The sequence below is a fragment of the Exophiala spinifera genome (assembly GCF_000836115.1).
Source record: "Exophiala spinifera strain CBS 89968 unplaced genomic scaffold supercont1.3, whole genome shotgun sequence".
NCBI lineage: Eukaryota > Fungi > Ascomycota > Eurotiomycetes > Chaetothyriales > Herpotrichiellaceae > Exophiala > Exophiala spinifera.
Genome location: NW_015622515.1, coordinates 798,264 through 813,971, shown reverse-complemented (window position 1 = coordinate 813,971; position 15,708 = coordinate 798,264). Strand labels below are relative to the sequence as shown.

The 15,708-nt window shown below is 52.3% G+C and overlaps 8 protein-coding genes across 8 annotated transcripts; 5 read left to right on the top strand and 3 right to left on the bottom strand.

The window, feature by feature from the left end:
* Nucleotides 1-746: 746 nt before the first annotated feature.
* Nucleotides 747-2,098, top strand: PV08_04039 (uncharacterized protein; the record flags this gene model as incomplete). Its single annotated transcript, XM_016378388.1, has 2 exons — nt 747-957; nt 1,143-2,098. 2 exons carry the CDS (start codon nt 747-749, stop codon nt 2,096-2,098), a joined length of 1,167 nt encoding a protein of 388 aa, XP_016237065.1.
* A 917-nt stretch (nt 2,099-3,015) lies between these two features.
* Nucleotides 3,016-4,561, bottom strand: PV08_04038 (uncharacterized protein; the record flags this gene model as incomplete). The annotated part of the gene is made up of 3 exons (XM_016378387.1): nt 3,016-3,482; nt 3,579-4,125; nt 4,181-4,561. 3 exons carry the CDS (start codon nt 4,559-4,561, stop codon nt 3,016-3,018), a joined length of 1,395 nt encoding a protein of 464 aa, XP_016237064.1.
* Nucleotides 4,562-5,988: 1,427 nt separating this feature from the next.
* Nucleotides 5,989-7,209, bottom strand: PV08_04037 (18S rRNA biogenesis protein RCL1; the record flags this gene model as incomplete). Its single annotated transcript, XM_016378386.1, has 1 exon — nt 5,989-7,209. The coding sequence occupies one exon, from the start codon at nt 7,207-7,209 to the stop codon at nt 5,989-5,991; it is 1,221 nt and encodes a 406-aa protein (XP_016237063.1).
* Nucleotides 7,210-7,648: 439 nt separating this feature from the next.
* On the top strand, nt 7,649-8,281 carry PV08_04036 (3-hydroxyanthranilate 3,4-dioxygenase; the record flags this gene model as incomplete). Its single annotated transcript, XM_016378385.1, has 2 exons — nt 7,649-7,656; nt 7,735-8,281. 2 exons carry the CDS (start codon nt 7,649-7,651, stop codon nt 8,279-8,281), a joined length of 555 nt encoding a protein of 184 aa, XP_016237062.1.
* Nucleotides 8,282-8,288: 7 nt separating this feature from the next.
* PV08_04035 (uncharacterized protein) lies at nt 8,289-11,309 on the bottom strand (the record flags this gene model as incomplete). Its single annotated transcript, XM_016378384.1, has 1 exon — nt 8,289-11,309. The coding sequence occupies one exon, from the start codon at nt 11,307-11,309 to the stop codon at nt 8,289-8,291; it is 3,021 nt and encodes a 1,006-aa protein (XP_016237061.1).
* Nucleotides 11,310-11,986: 677 nt separating this feature from the next.
* On the top strand, nt 11,987-13,045 carry PV08_04034 (uncharacterized protein; the record flags this gene model as incomplete). Its single annotated transcript, XM_016378383.1, has 1 exon — nt 11,987-13,045. The coding sequence occupies one exon, from the start codon at nt 11,987-11,989 to the stop codon at nt 13,043-13,045; it is 1,059 nt and encodes a 352-aa protein (XP_016237060.1).
* A 297-nt stretch (nt 13,046-13,342) lies between these two features.
* Nucleotides 13,343-14,271, top strand: PV08_04033 (uncharacterized protein; the record flags this gene model as incomplete). The annotated part of the gene is made up of 3 exons (XM_016378382.1): nt 13,343-13,393; nt 13,452-13,662; nt 13,757-14,271. The coding sequence occupies 3 exons, from the start codon at nt 13,343-13,345 to the stop codon at nt 14,269-14,271; spliced, it is 777 nt and encodes a 258-aa protein (XP_016237059.1).
* Nucleotides 14,272-14,623: 352 nt separating this feature from the next.
* PV08_04032 (phosphonopyruvate hydrolase) lies at nt 14,624-15,514 on the top strand (the record flags this gene model as incomplete). The annotated part of the gene is made up of 1 exon (XM_016378381.1): nt 14,624-15,514. The coding sequence occupies one exon, from the start codon at nt 14,624-14,626 to the stop codon at nt 15,512-15,514; it is 891 nt and encodes a 296-aa protein (XP_016237058.1).
* Nucleotides 15,515-15,708: the final 194 nt, after the last annotated feature.

The window sequence follows — 15,708 nt, the reverse complement described above, 5'->3', positions numbered from 1 at the left end:
CAGGTACCTGCGATGCTGAGGGCTTTCAGCACGAAGTGCTTTTACCTTCGACAGGTTCATGCTTCGCCGTATTTGTCCGGTGGTCCATTCAGACCAGCCTTGACCTGATCCCGAAATGTCTCTTGATCAAAAGCAACTGAGTTGGTCGGTCTCCTGGATGACTACATGTTTCTTTCATGGGTGAAGGCAATCCCCTGATGTTCCACGATCTCCACAGAGCAAACATCCCCTGGGCGGCCTACGAGTTCTCTGATACTTAATTTCCTAATTTTGACTTGTGTTCAGTCAAGTTGAATATCAGCACTTGCATCACGAAACCGTAAGGTTCCGACTACCATTCTTGACGATTCCCAGGCAATGCATAGGAATTCGTCACCAGAGGAAATGGGCACCCGAAGGCACTATGGATCCGAAATGCGAAGAGCCGCACTGGTGTAGCCGACACGGAACTCGGGCTGATAAGAAGGCAAGAGGTCCGCCGAGTTTGTCTCATATATGCCACAATGTCTCTCTTTCGAGGCGTGGATTCCTGCAAGGTATTTATCAGCTGTGTCATGCGAGATGATCATGTATTCAGACTGTGTGTCCTATTTGGTGCTGTTCTCCCACTTCCTCGCGTTGTAGTCATACGGGCTCACAAAGCCTGGCGAGACTTCTTTCACGAACAACTTTGACCCTGTATGAACGACTCGGCCATACACCTCCTCCAAGGATCTCGTCGACCCAGTCTTCCAATGCTCTGCACAATGGCCAGACGAGCATCGATCGGTCTGATACTGGTGTGTGCGACCATCACCCATCCTGAAGTTGCAGCATTGGACCGTACTGGGACCTACTTCACCAACCCGCCTGAATACGGTGACTATCCGGACGACGTAGTCAACTACACCGTACAATACGGCGAGATTCCTTACTTCACATGGAGGACGAACCTCAGCTCTATCAACCTTGTGCTTCGTACGATATATGACCAAGGATCGTATCCCCTGATGAGTTAAGTTTTACACCAAACCACCCTCATTCTATCCCGATGGTCGCAAGAGCCACGTCCTCTTGACTTGACTGCGAGCTTTTCATTTCTGTACATACTATTCGACTACATTAAGCGGCCACAGTTGCTGACTTGCTCGTGCCTGTTACAGCCACGTTTCTAGACGTCGAATACAGCAAAGGTCTAACATACCCGGACGGGAGCTTCACATCTAAGTACGGCTCTGGGTTCTACCTGATCATTGAAGACGCCGAGACCGACTACGCAGTCGCGACGTCGATGTACTTCTCCATTGTTTCCCAAGACACAGCATCGAGTACTTCTGCGACAACCAAATCAACTACCAAACCCGCCTCTTCCATGTCCGCACAAGGTTCTGTCTCCAGTATCACAGCAATCACGGGCACGGGCACGGTTATTAGTATGAGTGCACTACTCACTCCATCAACATTCAACGAACTTGAGCCCACCACCACGTCAACTTCTTTTTCTCCTCCTCCCTCACCTTCAGAGACGTCAGTTGCGGGCTCAAGCAGCGACTTCTCGCCCTCAATCAACGCAGCTTCCTCCGACCAAGCATCTCCCACATCCATCCGTAACCCTCAATCCAAAGACGACACATCCCAACCAGCCTCTCCATCTTCCAAAACCACCAGTATCGCAGCTAGTGTGGGCGGCGTCTGTGCCGCCATCATCCTCGGAGTGGTGATCTACATGGTTATCCGCAGACACAAACAACGCCAAAGCCATCGTCATCGTCACCATCTTCCTCATGCCCCCAATACTCCCACCGCTACTAGTGATGTTGGTGTTGGCGGTCGTTATGATGTTGGTGAAACGACCCACCACCCTACAGATTCAAACGCCCAAGCCACAACCACGAAGAGTAATCATCGAAGCACCTACAGTATTCTTCCCACCTTTAGTCCTTCAGATGACATCAAAGCACGCTTGGCCTTGTCGTCGTCATCATCATCATCATCGTCATCTCTATATGCATATACGTACCCCAGCACACGACCGCCGCTCAACGAGGTTGCTGCTGAACTTCCGGCTCAACAACAACATCATCATCATCACCATCACTCGGCGGAGTTGCCTGGATAAAGCTTACTTTACCTACAGGTAGTTAGTAGGAGAAATGAGAACAACTTGTAACATGTAACTTGTGACTTCTAACTTTATATCTTGGCAAGGAGCAAGGGGGCGGCGGACAGTGGATTGTGGATAGGGGATAAATGAACAAGTTGACAACGGATACTGGGACCTCCCTCTGTAATGTACACATGATGGATAGATACCTGCACACGACAAGAACTGAAAAAACATCACTTTGCATTTCAAAGAAGAGTACCATTGCGCAAAAGAAATCCATCAAACCAACTCAACACAGTACAACAGTACTTACTACTTCCTACCTACTACCCGGTCAAGATACTTACTTTACTCCACCTATTCACGAAAGCAAAAAAGTACCACTATTTATCACCGTCCAATCTCATACATGTGATTAGGTATGTAACATCGTATAAGATACATACGTACTTTGATTTATATTAATGATTAACCAAGCTAACAAGTAAACTTGACCACCACCTTCCTGTACCCACACGTGAACCTGCACATCTGTACCATTTGTAGGTAGGGTGCGTTATCGTTACCTAGGTATAATACTCGTCTTGCCGGTGTCGAGCGGGACTACTCCGTAGTGGCGTCGGGATCACTATTAATGGTGGGCATCAAGTTGGCCGTAGTCTCTTCAAGCGTGCAATAATAGCGAGCGGCATGATCGGTCGTAAAAGTCATCTGAACATCGTCGCGAGACGTCCTGAGCACTCAACTTGTCTCGGTCTAAACACCAAAGGGGGAAAAAAACCCAGTCAAACAAAGCTAGAGTATCTCTTATCCCAGTTTCGTAATCTGGTGTAGAACGCTGTAAGATTTCTGTTGATGGTCCGAAGTCTCTTGGTGGGAGGCGCTGAGCTGAGCTGAGCTGAGCTGCTCTGGTCTGGTCTGATCTGAGCTTAGCTGGAATCAACCACAACCGGTCGTTCAGGCACCCAGCCGCCCATGCTGTTCTTCAACAACCCTGGTTTAATGCCTCTGGATTCTTGAAGCGAGACATGTACCGGCTTATGGATCCTCACTGCCCACAAGAACCAATCTTCAAGCGGCAACAAATTCAGTAGCACCCGGTTCATGTTCCAACCGAGCCCGCAGATCGTGGCGCCCGCCACGGCGTCGAGAATGAAATGGTTTGCCGTTGAGACGATTGCGATGAGGATCGCAAAGGGGTACATGAAGCCAATGGTGAGACAGGCCAGGCGTCGCGTACTGGGGAGTCTAATCTGGGGTGCGAGTTCCGGGTGCGAGTTGTTGAACAACGGCAGATGGATCGATCTCGATCGCCGGTGTTGAGGAGCGAGTGGGATGGTCATTATCGTGAGTCCGACCAGCAGCGAGTATCCAAAGTGCAGAGAGGGCATCGCAGCTGTGACGGGAGAAGTCGTTAGTCACTTTCCTAGATCGTGGGACTTGTAGCACAACTCAAGAAACCACAAGTTTGCGAAACAGCGGCGAAACATACCATATTGGTTGCAGAACTTGTTCTGCGTCCATACACTGCTTGCCCCGTCTTTACCATGCACTGTGTCCACGAAGCCGAAACTCTTGGCGAGTTCGGCGTCTGGACCACTGTAGTCAGGATCGCTCAGCAGCCTCGGAGGCATGCACGGCCAGAGCGTGAACACGACAAATGCGAGCAGATTGCAAGCGGCCATGGTTCGTCTACGGGCCTCATACAGACCTGACCCGGCTGCAGAGCCATGTCTTCCTTGGGTGATGATGTCTTGAGCGCCAGCACCACGACGGTAAACCCCTTGGTTGCTCGTTATGGTATAGTAGTACAACCAAACCAGGAACGCAATGGTCCCGGGGATATGGATGAAAGAGTACAGCCAGTTGATACACATCATCAAGCGCGGGAACGACATGAAGAAGTCTTGGATGGGTTTCTCCCAGAAGATATTCAGACGTTGTTCCCAAGCGATCACCCGCAGGGCATGTCGCCGCGCAACATGAACAGTCCCCTCGACGACAGTGAGGGCTGTAAACGCTCGACCGAGTTGGTATACCTGAGTCCTTGTTAGTTTTCCCCTGCTGTTCGCATTGATGCCCACAAACTCGTACCCAGTATATCAGAGCCCAATACCAGGCCTCGACCAAGAATGGAAACTTGTGCAGAAGCCTGCTGAGCAGTCGATTTCGAAAGACTGCCGTGTTTGGCGTCTGCAGAACCGTATGGTACCCCATGACTCTGACTTCTCTTTCTCGCCATCTGTTCTCTTGTGAAGGAAGTAAAGAAGGTGACAGGGATCGTTTTGAGCGTGAGATACGGGCATCTTCGATATCGAGAGCTTCGTCGGTTTCGATCCCACGAGCTTCGGGTAGAGATTCGTTCCAGAACTGGTCTCTTGCAGACACGGTGGAATCGGTGGCTCGATTGATCCACGCACCACCGAACAGAAGCCCAACCACCACCAGCGGCTCCAGGAATGCGCCAGCTCCCATGCTGGATATACGCTGTAACAGGTAGTGAGAAGTCTTGCAGACAATCAGTACAGCGCGAGAGGACAAGCCGCTAGACAGCGTATGGACAGGTAAGCGAGGGCAGAGTCAAGAGATCAGCGTGAGTAGGTGGGTGGACTGTTTGGGATCAGAGGTACAGTATGTAAGGCAGTGAGATGCAAGGCACAGCGGGGTGTGACGGCTTTGCGGAAGAGTCAGACGGCGAAAACAAGAGGATGAGCTCATCGACGGGAGAGCAGGCAGTCTAGAGCCAGGCTCCAGACCGTAGTCTTTAAGATCTCATGCGCTGGCGGCTCTTCGATCAATGAGGGAGTCGTGAGGTCAAAGGCGGTGGCACGAGCGAATGGCCGGAACAGGTTGACGGAGGGACATGATCGGAGGAGGAGGGAATCGATCCAACCACCCAGGCATCTTGACAGTGGATTTGTCAACCGAAGCGAATTGGCCTAATAGACAGCGAGTGAGCTGCTTTCAAAGCGAGGCAAACATTGTACGAGAAGAGTAAAGAGAGAAAGGCGTGTGATGGTCTCATGCAATAGTTAGTGAGAAAAGCCTCTTCTTGGCCATCGCATCCCGTCCCGCTGTCTCCGCCTGGCTGGCTGACTGTTAGTGTGAGTCTTCTGCCCACCACCAAAGTCTTACATATGTATACTGGAGGTACTTCTTCTGGAGAGCATTGTATTCTAGTCCGTTGCTGATGCCATTATGCATCTGTATACGATATTGGTCTTGTTGCCCCGAAGGCTGTTGCTCCTCAAGTGCCTCTTCCCGGCTCTTGTTTGGGCGCCGAGGTGGTCGTGTGAGCAGAAAATGGTCAATTGCACTAACAGATCATCGACATCCGAGCGAATCCGGCGTCCCGAACTTTCCACCTCCCTGTGAAGATCATTGGGTGCCTTCAGCTGTCAACTACCGGATGGCTGGTTTGTGCATACTGAAAGCCGCTTTTATGCCGCACGGATGCTTTTGTGCAAAGACTAACATGGCCACACACATGCTGTTGAATAGTCTTTCGGTCGAGAGTCTGACAGCGCTCGCGCTATCTCCGTCGGACCTCCCACCTAGTAACATACCGGGTATCTGGCTTGTTTGAGTTGGCGGTTAGTCAGACGTCGCTGGTGTCTGGCGTCATTCTTACACTCGCAAACCTCATTTGGGTTGCCGTGAGTGAGGGACGAAGATCTTCACCGATCTCGATGCCGTTTGCATGCGATGTCGATGGGGGTGAAGACCAAGATAGTATGAGTATGGCAAGGTAAGAAGTCTCAATGCCGTGTCAGCATCGCCAAACCCGGGGGAATCGTACAATCGATATGGCCTCTCTTTCTCGAGACTTTGGTTGTCTCGAATTCGTCGAATGGTGATGACCTAGGTATGTTCTCGTAGAGTCGTAGTCGATCTGAGTCGCTTCAACCAATCTTCCTGCCCACATTGCCGACTCCTCTCCCCACGATGCTGACCTGCAACAACCCCTCTGCCTTTTCACCGTCTGCATCCTTGATTCCCCATCCTGCTGCTCCAAACGCGTTCAGATCCCTTGCCAACTGAACAGTCCTCTCATTCGCCAATACATCCCTCCCGAGACAGACTCGTCCAACGTCTTCGCTTCCCATGGCCATCAACGTGACCACTGTCTCGACCGCCTCGCCGCTCACGCAGCCACCCTTCTCAATGCTCTCGAGCAACTCAAAAGCCGCCATCCGTCCAATGTCTTCTGCCGGCTTACCACCCTCTGGCGGACAAACAGCATCTGCGCTATAAAGCGCCCCCGTCGTGCTCTCCGCGACCAGACTCAGTCCGAACCCAAGGCCGACTTTCCTTTTCGTGGTTCCTTGGCTGCCACGCTCTTGAACAGTGATCAGCTGCGCACTGCCCACATCGCTGAAGATGTAAATATCGGGCACAAACTGATTCAGGACTCCCCTGGCAGTTTCGATCATTCGCGCATTGTTGTTCCCACTCACGCCGGTACTGTAAGCCACGCCCCGAATCCTCTTTACGCGTCCCGGGTTCATGAAGTGCAGTGTCTTCGGCAAGCGGACCTGATGCCCAAACAACAACTGCACCTCGCCCACGCCTCCAACACCTCGTGGACCAGGGTTGCTTCTCTTCAGTATTCGCAGTTCGATATCCCGTTCTATTCCGAATTTTTCGTAGATGGGCAGAATCGCAGTCCTCACGCTGTCCACTGACATGTCGCCCCATTTCTCCGTGGCGCTCGTGATCACGCCTTGCCCCGTGAACAGTATGTTGAATTTGGTCTTACTGAACGGCGCCAGCAAACATATAGGGATGAGAAAGTAACTGAGTCCCCGAGTGTTGTTCGCGGCAATCTCATGCCGTATTACTCCAGAGCTCGACGCGCCACTCCCACTGGCAGAACCGGTAATGAGGCCGGGCCGATAGAGGAGTACTGTGCCCGTGTAGGATATTTCCATGTGGGAGCCATTTGTCACTGCTTCGAGGAGGCGAAGGAACGATATTTCATGAGGAGCAAGACCCGGGTTGGTAGGAGAGTCGGGGCGTATTTGGTCGATGCGAATGGCGCGACCGAGAAGGGTGGACAGGACAAGGCGAGAGGTCAAGGAGTTGTGAGAGGATAGACGTAGAGGGGGCTGAGATGTCGACATGATGGATGAGCGATGTGCCTGATATTGTTGCTACCGCATGTTCCAATTATTCTGGCCGTGTTGAAGGTCGTGTGTCTGGTCTCTTTCGACTTCGCCCTTCGGTCGCTGGACTGCAGAATCAATCTTTCGTCTCGCTCTCCGCATTCGAAAAAAATTCTCCGCACGGCGATAAGAAGTGCAACTTTCCCGAGCACCGGAAAGCGAAACACCTGACGTTCTCCTGATACGAATACGAGTATCCCGTATCGACTCCGCCTGCGGACCCCTCGCTCGCTACATTTGTAAGTCGATGCACTATTACACTCACTCGTGGGAGCAGTTCAAGTACGAGCTGATTTGAGACGGCACTGGCCCTTGCAAACACCATTTGTCCCTGAGTATCTGTTTTTTAAGCACCCTGCTCAAGACGCATCTCAACGCCGACAGGACAGTCACAAACATGGCCGCGTTAAATTTACCCAAATGGCATGCATGACCCATATTGTACTCATCCACCCTCTTCCACTGAGACTAATGCGCGTACAGGCTGGAAGAGAACTCTCACCTCCTGCAGCCTCCGATCAACAACTATTGTGTCTACCACCCTTCCTCGCCCGCCACCGGCGGACTCACCGTCATGGTTGTCGGTGGCCCCAATGCGCGGACCGACTACCACATCAACACCACCCCGGAGTTCTTCTACCAGCACAAAGGATCCATGCTTCTAAAGACGATGGACACATCTACGACACCTCATACCCCCGTCGACATCCCCATACACGAGAATTCCTTGTACCTTCTTCCTGCCAATACCCCTCATAACCCAGTGCGGTTCGCTGATACAGTCGGCATTGTGCTCGAACAGCCACGGCCAGCTGACTCCGTGGATACGCTGCGCTGGTACTGCAAGAACTGCAACAGCATCGTACACGAGGCGAGTTTCCATCTCACAGACCTGGGCACTCAGATCAAAGAGGGTGTTCTCGCGTTCGAGAATGACATGGACGCCAGGACATGTAAGAACTGCGGGACGGTCGCAACATCGAGACCGGCAGAGGGCGAAATACAACAGCCGCCGAGATATCCTGAGTAAACTCATTTCATCCTCCATGGGCCACCCGTATACTGTCAGTAATTTCCTCGGTTTTGCGGTTGTGATCTTTCTCTTTTCCTTGATCCGCTCCGAACACATCTTCATGTCCACGCACGTATCCTTTTCCGATCCTCGCCTTCAACACCTCCTCTGCCACCTTGATAGCACTCTCGGGCATCCCAGCCAACCTGGCCACCTTCAGTGCATGGCTTTGCCTATTAACACCACTCTTCAGCCTATGCACGAACGTAAACTTCCCGTCTTCATCCTCGAGCACGTCCGTACAATAACACCCGAGTCTGTCCCAGGACTTGGTCATATCTGTCAATTCATGGAAATGCGTGGCGAATAACGTCCGACACCGGTTCACAAAGTACAAGTGGTGCAAACTTGCGTATCCCACCGCCGTGCCATCCTCAGGCGTGGTTCCTCTTCCGACCTCGTCCATTATGACGAATGATCGAGGAGTCGCATGCTTCAGGATCGCCGCTGTCTCCAGCATCTCAACCATGAAAGTGCTTTGGTCGCGGAACAAGTCATCTGCGGCTCCGATGCGGCTGAAGATCTGATCGACGAGCCCAATTTCCGCGTACGTTGCCGGCACATAGGATCCGCATTGTGCGAGGATGATCAGCAGAGCATTTTGTCGCAAGAAAGTGCTTTTGCCGCCCATGTTGGGCCCGGTGATGAGCCATATGTGCTCGTTCTGGTCGAGGACGAGATTGTTACTGATGAACGAGCGGCCTTGTTCTTCCAGGCCCAGTTTGACCGTCGGATGCCGGCCCCCGACGATTTTGTGTGAAGTGCTGTTATTCAAAATAGGCCGCGTCCATGATTGTTCCTTGGCGAGTGTCGCAAAAGCGCTTGCAACGTCAAGCTCGTCCATGACAGCTGCGTTACGGCGCAGTTTGACCAGGTTATGGATGACGCCTGCCCTCAAGGTCGTGAATATCCGTTTCTCCTCGTCGCGAATGTTGGCTATGGCTTGGTCGATGCGTCTGCCAAGTCGAGTCCAGTCAGTCAGATAGAATGAGCGGGTGCTCTTGGAAGATGAGACCATCCTAGCTTGGAGCGCTTCCAATTTGTCTCTGTTGAAGCCGTTTGCGCTCCTGATGTGGCATATGTAGCCCAATCCAGGCGTCGACTTGAGAACAAGCGTACGCGCGGAGAGTTCAGAACGTAGTCGTTCGGCAAGAGCAGCTTTTTCTCCTTGGAGGTCATCTAGATCCTGGTGCAAGCGAGATAAGATGTCACTGGCATTGCGACGCATGATCCATGGTTCCTCTAAGACTATGTCATCTTTGTTCTCCTCGACTTTTGCCTTGGAACGAACTGCCCTGGGCAGTGATTCAAGCTCTTCAGGCGCGCTTTGAAGAACAACCTCGTGTGCCATGGCTGCCACGCTTGCTGCTTCATCTTCTTCTAAGCGGTGCTTTTGTTGCAGCCCTTCCTCGTCAATGGCGGAATTTATCGACGCTTGAAGCTCGACAGGGCCTTCTAGGTCGAATCGTTTGAGCAATCTCCGCATGAACTGCACGTTTGTAGCTGGCTGGTCCGAGTCAATACCTGGAAAGGCGGACAGCAGAAGATCGCGTGTTGAGACTGTCTCCGCGATGGCACTTGCAAGCGATAACATGTCGTCGGCATCGCCCTTGTTGAGCGCGAACTTTTGAACAATGCGTTGAACATCAAAAGTCCTGCGCAACCTGAAAATCAAAGACTCTGTCAGTTCCTCTAACTCGAAGAAAGCAGATACCAGATCTAAACGATCGTTGATCTCTGGTAGAGAGGCAGACGGAGACGTAAGCCGGTCTCGAAGCAACCGCGAGCCGCTCTTTGTGACAGTCCTCTTCACCGCATGAAACAAGCTGCCTCTCCCGAGCCCATCTCTCGACGTCTCCAGGATCTCCAGACCACGCAAACTACTTCGGTCAATGCCCATGATCTCGTAGAGCTCAATGTGCCGAGGAGGTTGGAGCCGTAGCTGCAACCCCTGTAGTCGGAGTTGCACGTAGTCGAGCAGGCAGTGCCCGGCTTGCTTCTCAACCTCCTGAAAGGCATTTTCCGCACCATCCTGCATTTCCGTGACCAACATGGAACTCCATTCCTTCATTGATAGAAAGCCAGTTCTTGTTTGATGGAGAGTGAGCAGCCTGTGGTCGTGGCCAACGATTGTTTGGACTTCCTCCTGTACATCTTGAGACACATCAGACGGAAGGATGATCTCGCGAGGCGAAATCCGGGTCAAGGCAGACGAGAGTGCACTCCGGAGTACGGTCTGGGTGTAAAAGTCACCAGTGGACAGGTCCAGCCAAGCAAGGCCAACCTTTGGTTCGTTGTCGTCGCCGTCGCATTTTGACGACGAGTGGAACTCAGGATGTATCGCTAGTAGGTAGTTGTTCTCGTACGGGTCAAGGAACTTCTCATCAATCAATGTACCTGGGGTGACCACTCGAGTGACTTGGCGATCATGCTTCAAGCCCCCTGATTTCACCTTGCCAGATACGTTGACGAGGAACTCCTCGCACACGGCGACATATTTGTGCAAGTCTTGAACCAGTGTCTTCAAAAAGCGGTCCAGCTGGAAGAACGGGAATCCTGCCATAGCCACAGGGCCGAGCTTGGTCTGCCTGTAAGCCACTTTGAGGCCCAGCAGCGGCCCAAATTCTTCCGCTTGTTCAAAGTACATTTCGTAGAAGTTTCCAACTCTTGTGAGGAGAACGCAGTTATCAAACCTGGCCATGTTGTTCTTGACTCCCTGGAGCAGGGCTGGGTATTGCGGTTCGTCATCGCTGGGTAGTTCGGGCAGAGATTCGCCTTGGATGGCTCCTTGTTGCAGGTCTTTAACTTTCCTTCGTGTGGTGGTCTTCGCACCTCGCTGCTGTCGGTCTGAGACACGCCAGCTTGCGAGCCACAAGTTCGGAGGTCTCAAACATGGCCGCTGTAGACTGTGAAGAGCATAATGTCGAGACGCACTCTCAAAAAGACGGAGATCCCGACTTCTGAAAGCTCTCAGTCCTGGCCGCATCACAGGTTTGGGATGATGCTGGTGGAGGGACGCGTTGCTGATGGCTGAACGCGTAAAGTGCCAGAGAAAGTTGGTGCCGAAGTCCGCGCGATCAGAGGCAAGAAATAGTGAGAGTATCCGTACCTCGCACCGCACCTTGGACTCAGTGTTCCTCTCTAGCTTTGGTATGGCCCAGAATGTGTCTCTTCCTACACCGTCGTAGGCAATGTCAGGCTAACACACCAGACAAGGGCAGTCGGCTTTGATCAGGACAGTGTCCTTGCGCGCTATAAGCTCTACAAATCTCGAAAAGGGGGTGGTTGTTGAGCAGACATAAATTGTATGAGGGACTCGAGAGTCGTGCTGAGGGCTGGTTCAGGGATTATCCAGCATACAGAGACTCTGGAGGCGTTAAAATCCATGCAGATGAAATACGCGACGGCGGTAAGACAGAGGTGCGATGTCTCTCGTTGTACTTGAAACAAGGACCATTACATGATTGCTCAACCCGCCCAGGTATTTCATTTCATGGCTTTTCCTTGATGACAGTGAATTCTTGCCGCTGCCAACAGATTCACAGAGTCTGGAGTCTTGTTTTCACTCTTTAACTCACCTCATTCCATTGTCTCTGTTATGCCTCCTCCCGGTGTCACGTCCCTCGGCCAACATACCTTCGTCCTATGCCAGAAAGTACCACTATGGAGGCTATGGAAGGCTTCTGTGGCACCTGCAACATCAGGATTCCCAAGGCTCAGGGGACGTACTGCTGCTTCTGTGGATCTAGACTCTTTACGCGTCCAGCAGGACCACAGCGGATCGGCCAGTCCCAAGTTGTTACGCCTCCGGATATCAAAGCCCGAGACCCAACGCAAAGGAACATTGTCAACGCACCTCCTCCTGGTCTTGCTCAGACGAATGACTCCAGAGAACCCCGAGCCGCCTTGGAGCACGATAGGTCGGCTTCCTACAGCAAAGAGAGAGATGACCACGCAGAAAGCGAGTCCGATTCCGACCACGTCCTAGATATCGTGAAACTCTTCCATCCGTCCGCTGGCAGCGTCCAGTCTACTCGGCCAAACTTGAAGAAAGAGGAGCGGCGTCAAGTCCAGAGAACAGCGCAAGGACGCAGGCGCAGACGCAGAACGGTAGTCACACACAACCGGAAACCAGGCACGGCCACTGACAACATCGTCACGACGGCGGGTTACGAAAGCGACTCTAGTACAATCGAAGTTGTCCGCACCACGAGAGCGCCGCGTCGATCCACAAGAGTAGCTAACTCTCTAACTACCCAGCAATCCGATGACGATCGACTTACACGCGCGACGAGGAAGAGACGCAGAAAGAATAGCGACGAGAACGAGGCGGTACTGATACCGCGTCATGAATTCGGGGGCTTAAGTCAAGACGACACAATCACACCTGCTCGCTTGCGCACCATGAAATGGGTCATTGGCCATCTTCAGAATGCCTCGTTCTCGGATCCATTCAGAGAGCCCGTGGACAGCGTCTCCGTACCGACATACTCGGAGGAAATCAAGAAGCCTATGGACCTGGGAGAGATCGCTCGGAAGTTAGCAAACCAACAATACGACACAGTTTCTGCCTTTATCGACGACTTTGAGCTTATCATATCTAACTGTATCACGTTTAATGGTACAGGCAGTTGGGTCACGGATTATGCAAGGATGATGGAGCGGGTCTTCGTCGAGAGGATGCGGTCTCTCCCCTGGGCACACGAAATCAGTCTTCCCTAAACGCGGTGATGTAGAATAACGCTGTGTATTCAACATGTCAACTGCCGCTTCGTTCGGCGGTGGGGATCCGAAGAATATCGACTGCTTCGCCAAGGCCTCGGTTGCGTCTGCCGAGGACAAGGGAATCAACCGATCAGATACTTGCTACCTGGATAGATAGATCTAAGATGACAAGGCCAGAAGAGTCCTGCACTGCTCGAGCCGCGTGCAGCTTATCTGCACTCGAAATTGAAACTTGTTCTGTATTGTAGAGCTTCAAAGGATCCAGTGTCGACGACGCGTCACACCCGACTTGTCATGCTCCGCAATAATCTCCTCACCAATGTATCAGAGAACCGTCTCTGCACTGTAAGATCAAGATCACGGCGTAGCTAGTCCATTTCTCCGTACGTACTAATCTTGTTAGGCTCTCGGAATCAAACTGGTGGCGGAGACTGAGGCCGTGTGTCTCGCCAAAGCGGCCGGCTACGACACCGTCTTTATCGACCTTGAACACTCGGTTCTGTCAGAAAGGGACGCCAGTCGGCTGTGCTCGGCTGCCCTTTCTGCTGGTATTACTCCTTTTGTGAGAGTCCCCTATCAATGCGGCCAGGGTTATGTGCAACGGATACTCGACGGTGGGGCGATGGGCATCATCTTTCCCCATATCAGCACCGTGGGCAAGTATTCTCTCTATCCGTGTTATGACGAGACAAGGCTAATCATGCCCAGAGCAAGCAAGAGAAGCGGTGGCCTACACCAAGTTCCCACCCAAAGGCAGAAGATCTTTGACGGCCGCATTACCGCACTTTGGGTTCGACCGGGTAGCGGCGAAGGACGTCATTGAGCGGCTGAACGATTTCGGCTCGACGGTGTTCCTCTTAATCGAGACGAGAGTATCCCTCGACAATATTGACGCCCTTGCTGCGTTAGAGGGTGTCGATGTTTTACTGGTTGGTGCCAACGATCTGTCTTTGGAACTCGGCATCCTGGGTGAATGGGAACACCCGACCTTTCAGTCAGCCCTCGCGAAGATCGCCGGAGCATCACAGCGTGCAGGGAAGATCTTCGGCATCTGTGGCCTCTACACAAGACCGGACATATACAGAATGGCGGTAAGGGATCTGGGTGCTCGCTATGTTCTGGGCAACGTCGATCTAGGCCTGTTGGCCATGTCCATGAGAAAGAATGTGGAGTTGTTGCGTAACATCGACACCACCGCCGCGGACTCGAGCATGGACGAATGAACAAGATTCGACAGGCGCAAAACTTGGAGAATCAATATTTTGCGAAGAGGAAGAGTGAGGTGATAGGAGGGCGGTGGCGAAGACGACTCGGATGCGGCAGCGGAATGACCTCGGACACTCAACCCGAGGAGAGCCAAACGATCTGGAATGGTTGATTAGAGGGAATTGTGCAGTGGCTCTGTTATCCCCACGCGTCTCGACCGTCTGGTAGATCGTTGCTTGACGGTACAACCGTCCTTCCCGCCTGCCATTTTGACGTGCTAGTTCATGGTGTTTGACCATTTCATTCATATCTTTTTCGAGGCGGGAGTCTTCTTTCACAAAATACCATTACAGGAAAACTTGGCCCTTCATGGCAGCACAAAGAGGGATTGATGCCTTACGCGCCAAACTGATTGGAGGAACTCAACGACCGGCTGTTGCCATGGCTGCTCACAGCCCCCTTTCGGCGAAGATCGTTGCAGAGACCGATGGTTTTGATGCAATCTGGGCTAGTGGTTTTGAACTCTCCGCGTTGTATGCCGTTCCCGACGCAAGCATAGTCTCACCAAGCATACATCTGGAGACCACTAGGGCAATGGCTGAAGTACAAGACCTCCCCATCATTGCCGACTTGGATACGGGGTTTGGGAATGCCATCAATTTGGCGTACATGATCCCCCGATACCACGCTGCTGGGGTGGCCGCCGTCGTCATCGAGGATAAGACATTTCCTAAGGACAGCAGTCTTCGGGTAGATGGTCGACAATCCTTGGTTTCCATTCGTGAGTTTCAAGGCAAAATTGCGGCTGCGAAGGATTTGGGACCCATGCTTGTCATTGCTCGCACGGAGGCGCTGATTGCCGGGTTGGGTCAGGAGGAAGCGCTGAAGCGCGGTCTTGCTTATGCAGACGCGGGAGCAGATGCAGTGCTGATCCACAGCAAACAAAAGACGCCGGACGAAATCATTTCATTCTGTCGCGTATGGCCACGGAATGGAGTGCCCTTGGTCTTGGTGCCGACAAGCTATCCTCAGCTTTCCTTTCAGGAGATTTCCAGACTGACCGACGGCAAGGTCCGTCTGCTCATATGCGGCAACCATAGCATTCGCGCGACGGTCAGCTCCATGCGGCGCACCTTCAAGCAAATTGTAGAGGATGGTGGTATTGCTGGTGTGGAGGGCCAGATTGCCTCTGTGTCTGATGTTTTTGCTCTCCAGGGCGATGCAGCAATGAGAAAGCTGGAGAAGCAGTATTTGCCATAGTTGAGTACTCTGTGAGACGTGTCTTGCAGGGGCTCTTGCTTGATCTAGATGTCGAGCAATAATCCAAGCAAAGATCCAGGTGTGACCATCTAAGAACAGCCGTAGTGCTCAAAGCAGTTGTCTTATAACCATCGGGAGCAGATCATAGATGTATTGTATCTTTCAAGGAATTTATGTGCCGCCAAGCTAGATTT